Source organism: Platichthys flesus, chromosome 24, assembly GCF_949316205.1.
Source record: "Platichthys flesus chromosome 24, fPlaFle2.1, whole genome shotgun sequence".
Taxonomy (NCBI): Eukaryota; Metazoa; Chordata; class Actinopteri; order Pleuronectiformes; family Pleuronectidae; genus Platichthys; species Platichthys flesus.
Genome location: NC_084968.1, coordinates 9,258,663 through 9,271,057, shown reverse-complemented (window position 1 = coordinate 9,271,057; position 12,395 = coordinate 9,258,663). Strand labels below are relative to the sequence as shown.

Sequence of the window (12,395 nt, the reverse complement as noted above, 5' to 3'; positions counted from 1 at the left end):
CATGTAATATAAATAAACTACATGTGGATTCCAACGATAGGTGAAAATGTATCTGTGACAAACCAATGAATCAGAAATCAGACGTCCTGTCCTTGTTCTATACGTTTGTGTTGCAGAAAAACAAACACTGAGACTTCAGGCATCCTTCTTAGTCCCTCTGGGCTGTTTCCCAACTGTATATCTTGACCTTGCTTGATATAGTATATTACTGAGTAATATACTGAGTGGGAATATCTATGACGTACCTGAGATGAATTGAGCAGGACTCTTAGATCCCTGAAGACAACCTCGATATCTGCCTCAGTCAGACGGACTTGTGAGTTGACTCCTCCGACAGACACACCCCCGTACCTGAAGTGGCAGAAAGCAGAAAATAAGAGCACAGAAAAGAACTCAGTGACAGTTTCCTCAAAATGTCTTCATGTAGTTAAAGAACACAGAAAGGGAAGCGGATCAAAGAGTGGCTCGGCCGTATTTATCAGAGCATTTCTCACACGTTGAGATGGAATCGGCGGCATGGTGCAAAGGACTTCCACCTTTTATTCATATGACTCTGTCTGACCTTCTCAAAGTGCTCGCACAAACACCACAGCAGCGGCGCAGGTAGTAATTTGGAGGTCTGCAGTCTCGTAAAGTGCTGTCAGACGTCAGGTGAGTGAGCTGTGATTACCTCATGCAAAAACCTCGAAGCCGGGCCACATTCAAAAAACCACAGACGACTGACACTCATTACCTCGTTTTACCCGAGTGCTCAAAAGTCTTGAGGAGGAAGTCAGACATGTTCCGGCCAGTCAAATCCTCCAGGGTGTCTGTCGTGTTCTGGATCCTCTGGTTTGAGAGAAGACAAAAGACAAAAGACAAAACATTACAGACACAATATTAGTTTGCTCCACCAAGGAGGGTCAGAGTTAGATGTTTACACCCTTGTCCGTTTGTTTGTTTTTGAGCAAAATTACGGAAAAACTACCCAAGACATTAATACAAACCTTGGTGGAGCGATGCAGTGTGGGTCAGGAAAGAACTCATTATATTTATCAACAATAAATACCTTGATTTCTTTGAATAGTTCATGGCTCTTGATTAAAAGAATCAGCCATATTTAGGGGACATATTTTATTTGTATGCAAATGTTGGTGGATCTAAGTTATAGGTTGAGTGAATTTAGATGTGGTTTTATTAGGGAACTTCTAAGGTCTTGGTGGATGTCTGTGCTCTAATAAGTGGCATCTAGCAGGTTTTTCCAACATTAGCATTTCTTGTCAGATAGTTTTCTGGCCACCTGACTCAAATACTCACTCTCATTTTAGCTCAGTTTATGTTTCTACCAACTCCTCATGTTGTCGGATGGGTTTCCCAAAGAGGGTTTATCATGAAAAAAGGGTAAATGAAAAAACAGCTACTCCTCTCTTCCTGAGAAAGATAGACGTGTGTGTATGTGCATATAGACGTGTGTGTGTGTGTGTGCTTGTGTGCAGCATCGAGATGAGAGGGGATGACCACAGACCGACTCCAGTGGTCGCAAGTGCTAATTCTTCCGTGAAAACTCGCGTAAAACTTACAAAACTTGAGAGCGGGAGCATTTTGCAGGTGAGATCTGTTCACAGCACCGTGGAACATCTTCTCCAGGACCTTATCATGATGGTCAATTAAGCTCGGACGAAAACTAGACCCCAGCCAAAGCTGCGCGAGCTGCGTCTGATGTCAAAGGACCCTAATTAGAGATTGCCCCTCTGTGGATAAATGGGTACATTCAAACATCCAATTAAGAGAGGGTACGACACACTGCAATGAATACACTCTGCACTGTGTGGACTGATACTTCCCAGTACACACGCCTCACGCTGCTTCATCCCTGCTTGTTTGGAGAGGTAACGCTATGCTAATTAGCGGAGTGATCCTTGATAAAGTGCAACTGAGACCCCCCCGACTGCAATGCAATTTACTAATTTACCCCCAAGTTGCAATGGTTATAAACCCATGTGTACAAACAGATTGAAGTTGAAGCTCAGGGTACATATGGTGTGTTGATAATCTTTGCCACAACTTCCTTTAGGGAAGCATTATGCCTTATTTGGATTAGAGTGTAGTTGACAGTGTTGGTCCATAGGGTGTGGACGGAGATGTATGGTGAAAAGGAGACTAATACACTTTGAGTAAAAAGAGGAATGAGAACGTATTATATGTCAGTTTTGCAACTACAACAAATGATGTGAAAAAAACAGCAGGAGGACTGAAAAGTTATTGAAGATAAAAGAGGAGAAGAGGAGGAGGAGGAGAAGTGGAGTCACAAGGCAAAGAACAAACAGAAGGGGGGAAGCAGAGAAAGAGTCGGATCCATCTGGTTTATGAATCAGAGATAAGGAGGACGAGCAGCACTGCAACCTTCGCTTATCTCCGAGCAAACATGCTTCTCTTGAGAAAAGCCACAGGAACTTGGAAACAAACAAAACTCCCCCCAAAAAACCAGAGCGTTTAAACTCTGCTGTGCACGAAATGAGTTTATACCAAAGCATACAGTCGGTGTGGGTAATTATTTTGGCCTGGGTTCATATCCCCCATCAAAAGGCTGAGATGGGAACATTACGTGATTGTGCGATATACCTGCGCCGGCATCGCTTGTTCATTACCCGGGAACAGCTTCAGTGTGCTCCACATTCCTGTGTGACATCAGCTCTCCACCACGCGGCGGCGGCTTGATAGATGAGGAGGCAAACAGGGGTGAGTGAAATGTAAATGAAGGAGCGACCGAATCTGTGGAATGAGTCGGCGCACTCCAGCAGCGGGAAGATAAGAGGCTGCGCCGTGTGTTTGTATCGGCGCTGTACCTCGGAGCGAGGATTCAGACTGTATTCAGAGTGCACAGAGGAAAGCAATTCAGGGGAAGGCTGAATCTTCTGCAATTAAATATGTTGTGTTGAGGTGTATGGTTGTTGTTTTTCGTGTTGTCATGATCAGGTTAATTTTGTTTTCATGCATAATGGTGTTTCTGCACATGTCATGTCATATGTTTCTAAGTATTGCACAAGTTTGTAACTTTCAGTGTTTCAGGTTTTTTTTCAGTGCAGACAACTCCCTTTATTAATTGATTGTGACAAATGAACATCAGATGTATCATCATTCTACCAAGTTTTGTGAAAATCAATGCAGTACTTTTTGCGTATTGCTGCTGATAAACAAACAAACCAACGAACAACCAAATGGCCAGCAGCACAAAAAAACAAGCTTCTTTGTGTGGACTGTAACTGGAGTTGTGTGAAAAGCACTTGTTGCTGTGGCTCTTCTGTCCCAGGTCAGGGGAGAGCGGGTCACTGAAGCCCACGCCTGGTGACAGATTCTCCTCCTCTCCCATTCTGCCCGTGTTGTTTAACCACGACAGAGAGACACAATCCACCATTTGCCTCGCCTCACCAGCCAATGACCTTTGTGCTTTTGTTTCGGAGCATTTCTCGCCCCCTGCTGAGACGTCGGCTCTGCACAGGTCGTTCTCACAGTGAAATGGATCCGCGGGTGTTTCGGAGTCAGAGGGCCGAATCAACAGGGCCCAGCAGAGAGAGGGATGTGTCCCACTGTCGTGTTTACAGGTCGAGGTTTGGACTGGCGGGGTCGAGAGCTGATCTGTGGTCAGCTTGGATGGGTCATTGCCAGTGGCTGTTGCCTGAGATAGATTTGTTATGGTTTGATAAGTTGTTGCATCAGTTTCCCCCAAAAAATAGAGCCATAAATAAAACAGCGTCGGGATTATGCCGGATATATAAATTCACTCTCTTTTAAAGAAGGACAACAAAGACACACGTTTCCTTCTCAAAACACCAAGTAGATAGTGCTGGTTGCACCCAACGGATTCCAAACAGTCTTTTTCTCCACACAAATGGTAAACCAATGCCCAACTTCAATAGCCTGATAGATGAGGCCAAGGAGAGTAATTTACCAGCGCGCTGCAGTGAGGCCAGTCTCCAAATGATAAAGACATCAATCGTAATGCGATGAACGTGGCGGCTTTATCAATTCCTCCGCACGCATGACGGCCTATTCATCCATGAAGGTTAAATATCACCAGTGAACAAGAGTCAATACCAGAGAATTGATAATGGGCTCACTGTGGCCCTTCCATTTCCATGGAAACAATGATTTCCCACTACCTCCTGTTGTGCTCTGCCCATGTTCTTTTCTTCCTCGTCTCTTCCCTCTGTAGTTTCTCAAGGGCATACGTGGAGGATGGGCGGGATAAAAGACAGAAGAAGCTAAGGGCTAGTGTGGAGCTGGAGCACTTTGTCATGACTTATTCAACAGGGGAGGCTTTCAGGTCAAAGGGAATACATCCTCAAAATGTGCTCAGTGTCTGTGGGTGGTCTCTGGCTTGGACCTGCATCTATTTATGTACTTCCCCCCCTGCTATGCTGCAATGGCGACAAACTCATGTTCCCTAGAACATGGACATGCGTACTGAAGTGCAGATGTTTGTTTAGCAACATGTCCCGTTTCATTTATTCATAAATGTCACTATATTTATTCCAAACACAGGCCTCCTCTTCCATACTGTATATGACATGTGCACTTAAGCTCGGCTCTACATTTTCAAGTCAAGCTGTGCGTCACAAACCTGCTGGTGCTTCGCGGTTAACAGCAGGGAGACCGGGGAGGATTATACAGTAGCTCCGTGTAATTCACTGTCATTTATAAGGAGAGTATACTACTATGCTGCTTAAGAAGCATCTTTTGACTATAAACAACGTGGTCGACCACTTTATCTCGCTTCATCCATACAACTACACTGATTTCAAAAGAAAACACACAAATATTTTGACACCGTATAATCTGTGTCCATACCAACACTCATGAAAATGCATATGACCACACATACAGTGGACAGGCGTGTGCTTGTGGAAACAGGAAGGACGTGCACATAGATGTACTATATATAAAGGCTAGATGTCTCGTCCGCGTTGCCGGCCAATGAAGTCGAACGTCCGCACATGGCGGCCATGTTGCCACAGGCGAATCGCTCACCCCATTGTGTTGGTAGTGGTACATGTACTTTTTAAACAAAATAATTATTGATGTATATTTGTATAGGGAAATGTACCTATTTTAGAGCGTTATTACATTTTTTTGAAAAATAACATAATTATTCTTAAGTATGCAGTGTCATAACTACATCTGACAATTATAACAAACCAAACCTTTTAAAAATCGGTTAAAAATGGAGCAAGTTATGGTTATTTAAAAAGTACGTTCCGCTACCGACACAATGTTACTGGTGAGCGAGCCGCCTGTGGAAAGATGGCCACCATGTGCGGACGTTCGACTCCGTTGGCCGATACATCTAGCCTTTATATATATATATATATCTCTGGACACAGGAGTGGTCTCCATTTTAGTGGCTCTATAACTCTAGAGCAGTGTGGACGCCAGGCGTATCCACAGCAGAGTCGTTTTCAAACAACAACACAGTGGTTCAGATGTAGCCTCAATATCTCACTGTATTTCAGTCCAGTTTCTACATATGAACTCCATTACTGTGCTATCAAGATACCACATGAAGGAATAAAAGGTTACAAACCGTGTTCCACAAACTGAGCCCTGCCAAATAAATAAAGTGCTGCATAATGCCAAGAGAGCGAACAGCCTGTGCATCGCATATAAATGTTCTCATCTGCCGACTTGTCTTCTGAAATATTCGGTTGTTGCAGTGTCTTTTAAATTCAAAGTCCCTTCAGCCACAGAGGGAGAGGAGTGGCAATGATCCTGCTGCATGATACTAACTCAATGTCCTCAGGGTTGTTTAGTCCGTTCAATATCCTTTTACAGGAACTGGATTGGAACAAAATGAGATGTTGTGAATAAGAGAGAAATTATGCAAGTGAGTGTAACAGGATGTCGAAAAATTATTTGTCTTTGTAAATGGTCTTTTTTTTAACCAATACTTTGTGTACTGTAAGTAGCTGCCACATACACAGTGACAGGATACAGTAGAAATGAAGTAGTAAAGTATGGGCAATTCATAAAGTGAGAGAAAAAGAGGAGAGAAGCAGCTGAAATGGAATAAATAGGAGTCTGTAAATGGAAGCAGAAAAGCTGAATAAAAAAAGCAAGATCTTAATGGCCAGGGTAAAGATATAGAGATACAAGGAGCTCCTGAACAAATGGGGGACTCCTTGACAGTGCTGTCACCAGCAAGGACCCGAATGTCAGGCGGAGGAAAAGGTTACACAAAGGGCACTTCGCCTGTTTGACTGTCTCAACAATCATCGTATACCGTGATCCCCGGACGGCTGCTGGCTTCAAAGTGGCCCTAAATGGCCCTGTCACGGGAAGCAGGCGCACAGCGAGGAATCGCACGGGTTCAATGAGGCATTGCAGATCCGTGGAGGGTGTGAAATGGCACATTACAGAGTGTGGTGCCGTATAGAGGGGGGTTTGGGAGGAAGTGGCACAAGGGCCCAGTGGTTTCAGTCATGCGTCATGTGTTGTGAGAAATCAAATTGTTTAATATCAGATGTGTGAGTCTGTGCTGATAAGATCCAATTGCTAGATAATAATAATAATGTTAATAATAATGTTAAATATTTAAGTTACATGGGAAACACTGGCTATTATACACACTTGTTTCAGCATATGACTGTTGGTTGACCTGCTTGTTTACTCTGTGCAGGACTACCAGTATAAGTATTCAGGAGGATATGGACAACAGGGAGAGAATTGTAGTTTTTGTACTGTAGTTTCTTAGAATTCATTCATGCTCCAGAGTACCATCATGTCTTTGCCATGTCACACTGATTCCTATACTTTATTTTTGATGGCACAATCTCTGTGAAAGGTTCTATATTCAAAGACACTTGTATTACACCTAGATAGATGAAGACAGGTCATAGACAAATATAGACACATGCACCAGGCACAGGTATCAGACAAACGCCATCTCCGAGAGAATGGAGGTGTCGCGGCGATGGCAATTTCTCCGTCTGCAGCTTAAGTTTCTCATCATCGCTGGAACGCAAGAGTGCAAACCATTCGGCTCCAGATGAGACACCACGCTCTCTCTCTATTGTGGCTACTTCCCTCAGCAGGTGGCGGCTGCCGGGCAGAAATGCAGAGATCTGTAACCTGGTCTTTGATCCACGCCTGGATCGAGCCTCATCTGATCAGACCAAGCAACATTTGCTCTCCCTGCATTTGGGCATGTTTATTGTTGAAGTAATAGCCTACGGGGGGGGGGGGGGGGGGGACTGGTATTGACTTGTGCAGGGTGAGAAACAGAAACCTCCAGGGACTCGTGACGTGAGCAAGAGAGTGAGATGCTTTACAAAGTGTGGCGCTGCTGGAACGACATGTTCTGAAGACTCACGTGGTACACACATTCATTTTGAAGGTATGGTAAAGAAGCTGAATCACTTGAAAAGGGCGTTCCTGTGTATTTTCAGTGGAATCACCTTCAGCCCTGCTCTCACGCGCTCTTGCAGGTTCACATAAGGGACGCAGCAGAAAAGCCTGATTTACATTTTGCAATGCGACGCAGAATCCTCACACTTGTTAGTAACTACCTTTACATTTTCGAATCAAAATGATGCTGACTGGGACTTTCAGCCTGGAAGCCAGAAGCTCCCATGAAAAGCAGTTTTTATTGTATTGTTGAGTCACATATTGTATTATATTTTTTTACACACTGCAGCTTCTCCCCCTGTGACATATTTAGCAGGAAGCTTGACAGCGAGGCAGGAGAAGCTCAGGCGGGTTGTTCACTGTTTTCCTCCAGGGGACTTAGAGACAAAGCAGCTGATCAAACTTTGGATCTCCAGCTACCCTGCCACAGAAAGGCAGAAGCTTCAGTTTCAGAGACTAACCTGAGGTGGAGGGAGCCCCCCCGCTCCAGGGGGACAGTCGGGTAACATGGTCGTCTTTTTAGGCGTGCTGCACTGACAGGAAGGGGAGGGGTTAGTCATGCTCCAGTTCCCGTTGAGGAAGATGTCGCTGACTGACTGGTCTACGGGTGGAGTGAACCAGTCAGACCCACTGGAGGAACATGGCAACTTCCTGCAGAAGAAGAAGAAAAAGGGGAAATTGGTAATAATTCATTCTTTCCACCCTCATCAATCATCATTTGAATCATATTCTCTCTCATCTGAACAACAAGCTCGACTGCAGTGAACCACGCTGTGCTGCTGCTGTGTAGCAGAAAAATAAAACTGTGCTGTAAAAGAAAGTATAACATCATCTGGTTATCATACAGGATGCCACAGAACGGGTTTCTGATTACCCACTTAGAATAAACTGCATGTGTCACAAGTGATATATATATTAAAAAAGAAAGCTGAATAACTGAGGAAATTTGTGTTACACACTCACATCCGTGAATTATGCAGGATACAAGCTTCTGTACTATTGTTGGATTTAAAAGAGATAGTCATTGGTACTCTCTTCATGATGAACTTGTGTGTGTGAACAGATATTTGCACCCAGCTTGGTGAATTGATGGCACACGGGCCAGGAAATAAAGAAGATGTTTTCTGTAATTCTGTAAATTAACTGGCACTAAGCTGTTGTAATCACCTCAGAATGTTAATTCTAATAGGAACAGTTTTGATTTTTAATTCACCTAGCATGTTTGAGCTTTTGGAAAACTAATGGTTAAAATGTGATAATGATAATTGCTTTTTAAATTGTATTTGACTGAGGAAATAATCTTGCCAGCCTCCTTCTGTGTCTAGTTCGGGAACCACTGTATCAGGATCTGTCCGGACCTGATAGGCTGGACCGGAAATGGCATAAAAAGTTTTGAAATAATATTCAGGCTCCAGCCATGTGTGTCAGGAATAAGGTGACACAAACTTAGTGCGGCTTATGGTCACTGCATCAGGATCTGGTTGGGTTCAGAAAATAAAAAACTAAATTCCATCTGGTTCAGACGGCCTTGGACAGAAAAGCACTGTCCTCTAGTGTGCATCTAATCAATTTCTCAGAAAGTAATGAATGGACCTTGATTTAAGATTGTTTTCCCTCGGAGGTGAATTGCACCGAGAGCCATTCAAGCTGTTTATTGATTACATTTGTTTTTGGCTTTCAAAATCATTCAGGGTTAGTTCGCTTTTTAATAGCTTGTCCTGTTTCTGCAGCAGGCACAGGCTCATACTTAGACTTGCATGACTCCATGTTTGCATACAGGTGTATTACAGATGTGCACAGTTGTGGGCCAACTAGCCATAGGCATGAGAAGCATTCGGCAGGATTTCACGTGCACGGTGGAGTCTTGGTTTCTTACGGTATCGGGTTGCCATCCATGCAGCGAGTCCCAAATCCAGGGTTGTTCACGAGCGTGTCCACCACCTGAGACACCTCCACGTTGTCTGGCCCGTCATTGCTGTGTAAATTGGCAAATATAATTAACGTTAATACACATGCAAACATTTGGACGAACAAGATGTTAAATCCAAACAGAGGCACACATCTCTTTAATCTGTGAGCGTCAGCCAGTTTGGCATAAAGTCAATAAGGGAGACCAGACCAGTAATTGGGTCTTATGGTCTGACACAAGCACATAAGTCAAAGAAAAATAAATGACTTGGATTGCGGGTCCATTTGGGTGGGACCATGGAATTACAAAAAACATGGATATATAGAGTATGAAGTAACAATATGTCTGGTTAATCAAAAGGATCTTATCTTCAAGGATGGCAGGAATTAGACCCCCCCCCTGCAGAAGACAACTGGGCCCATTTACACTAGAAATACCGTCTAGACATTCAAAATGGAAATACCAATCAGAGTCCGGGTGGTCATGACAAATGATCGGCCGAGATTTATTGTCATTCCATCGGGTGATGGAGCACCAGAGTCTGTTTTCAACAGCCGAACCAATTTACAGAATGACCTCTGCAGCCTCTAATTTCAAAAGGCCCGGCATCTGCAGCCAGACATCTTTTGAGTTACCACCAACGGCCAACAAATAACAACATGTGTCTGACCCTTGACCTCAGATCTTGGTGTCACATTGAGATTGTGATATTACACCAACACATTATTTGATATTAGAGCCCCCCCCGTCACAACTGAGTAAAATTGTACAAGTGGTCTAATCTGTTTTACACACTGGCAAGGCACAGGAGTTTGCGTGGCAATTAATCTTGAACATATCTCGACTTCCAGAAAAGGGCCTGAAAGGAAATGAGAAGTGAGCCGGGGCGGTGGGGGGGATCGGGACGTGGTGCATTCATGTTAATACTCGATGGCAACGGTGCCTCGCTTAATCGAGAGTGAGAGAAAAATCAGTGCATTTACCGAGCACTTACTTTGGCTCGGGATTCAAAACGTGAATTCCAAGAAACAACAATGATACGAGCCTGTTCAGGATTCTGTGTACAGCCCTTCATCATTATCTGGGTGTCTTGTGTATTTTTTAGTCTCAATCTTCCCATTCCAATTCCATCTTCATTGCGAGCCAGACCCGCTCGGCCCCTTTTATCTTAACGCTGCTGTGGGAGTTAAAACACAACGTTTCATAAAGACTATCGGCCCTGGCTCGCTGCCAACGGTGGTCACAGCCCAGCCAACCGTGTGGATAAATGCGTAGTTCATTGTCTCATTTAGACACGTCTCCATGAAGGTCACACGGCCGTTTCCTCCTCGGCCACCAGCGAGTGCAATTGAAGCGGTCCGATTGTAAAAATGGATTATGTGCAGCCATCTGTTTTGCAATTAACAATGGCTGGTCTACCACGTTATTCAAGGTGATAAAACTATCGGACAGATCAAAAGTGAAGACTTGTGCGCACATATACACACACACACACCACAAACACACACAGGCACACACATAGAAACGTTGGAACTAATGAAGAGTTTATCTAGTCAGAACTGAAACACAACAATGGAAGAAAGTCAAATAAATGTAACATGGTATAATAAGACTAATCCCTTTAGATACCACCAAAAATAGAGTTCTTGTTATTTAAAGTGTAAATATTACCTGCCCTCCTCTCATATCTCTTTTTCCAATTAAACATAAAAAGTGCATAACTATATAGAGGGTATAATATTGCCACAGTGACACATTATACACTAGTGAGCAGGGCCCGAAGCCCCTTGAATTTCTAAATTAGATCAATCATTATCTTTAATCTCCCCCAGCTAAAATGGATCATTGGCATTTATGAGGTTTATAGTGCAACAATGCTCCTCTGATCGGGCTGGATGGATGAAAACGGATGAGAAGGCACAGGACCTTTTTTAATCACCCAGTCATCACTAAGTAGGTTGTTTCAAAGCCAGTGAAGAGAAGACAATATTTAGTGATCGGCCGAGGAGAACGTCGTAAAAATTAAGAACGCGGTTTTAAAGTGTCGCACTCCAGAAGAGGTCACTGAGTTGCTCCCAAAAAAACTCATGTATGTGAGGCTGGATTTTATTAAGACATTTATTGAATGCTTCAGCACCACGGAGAGAGGCAGGGTATTTTAAATGTTTCAGCACCTTGGACAGAGAAAAGCACAGCCACACTGAATGTGTGAGTCTGTTTAGAAGACAGTTTTTTATATTTCTGTTTTGTGAATTTGGCAATAATAATAATTATAACTATAATACTAAATAGACAAATAAAGAGCACAGACTTTTGGAAACTTTGAAACTTTTTTTTCCTGATGAATGTTCAGTAAAGTAACTCCAGTGATTTCATGTTCCAAGAGCAGCAAGTTATTACTGGATTCTTGCCAATGGTAAAAAAAATAAAAAAAGTATTTAAAACAAATACTGGACTACTAAAACCTTTGTTTCTTACTTTGACCAAGAGCAAAGATTGTGAGAGAAAGACAAATCATGTTGCAGTGTTTTACTTTGCTGGGAGGACTATAAAGAGATGTAACCTGTAAAATAATAAACTAAAGAGTGGAGAGAGACATTGTCTACAAAACAGTCGACGACATTTTCTTTCTGGTCTGTTTTCCTGCTAAAAGCTGAGAACTCACAGATCAAAAAGGAAAAAAGCCTTCACATCTGAGGGTCATTTTCTATTTTATCTACATCCTCTGCAATAAGTCAGTGGGTGTTGATGTGGACCAAGGCTGCGCCGTGTCACCGATTATGTCTGTGATCCTCAATGACAGAATATCCAGCCGCAGCCAAGGAGAGGACAGTGTCCAGATTGATGACCTCTGTGATGCAAAAATCTCTTGGCGAATCGAAGACCATGAGCAGCGCTGTGACATCTTTTTACTTTGATTTCCTTTCGCTGCAGTGGAACTTTCTTGCAGGGTTGCAGTATGTTGTTCATTCACTTGGCCATGTCTGCTATAATATTCTCCAACTTCTTCTTCCAATTATTCACACACACACACTCGGATAACAGGAAACATAACTTGTTAGGTTTTATTCCCCCGGAAAAATATTTTTGCTTCTCAGCAGTAGCA

At 43.3% G+C, this 12,395-nt stretch overlaps 1 protein-coding gene across 1 annotated transcript in view; it reads right to left on the bottom strand.

Moving 5' to 3' along the window:
• LOC133950241 (phospholipid-transporting ATPase ABCA1-like) overlaps positions 1-12,395 on the bottom strand; it is a 130,689-nt gene that overhangs the window by 52,579 nt on the left and 65,715 nt on the right. The window contains exons 31-34 of the mRNA XM_062384500.1: positions 9,257-9,355; positions 7,842-8,031; positions 734-828; positions 246-351 (exon numbers count right to left, since the gene is read on the bottom strand). Of these exons, the coding sequence (XP_062240484.1) occupies positions 246-351; positions 734-828; positions 7,842-8,031; positions 9,257-9,355 (490 nt within the window). The remainder of the gene's footprint in view (positions 1-245; positions 352-733; positions 829-7,841; positions 8,032-9,256; positions 9,356-12,395) is intronic.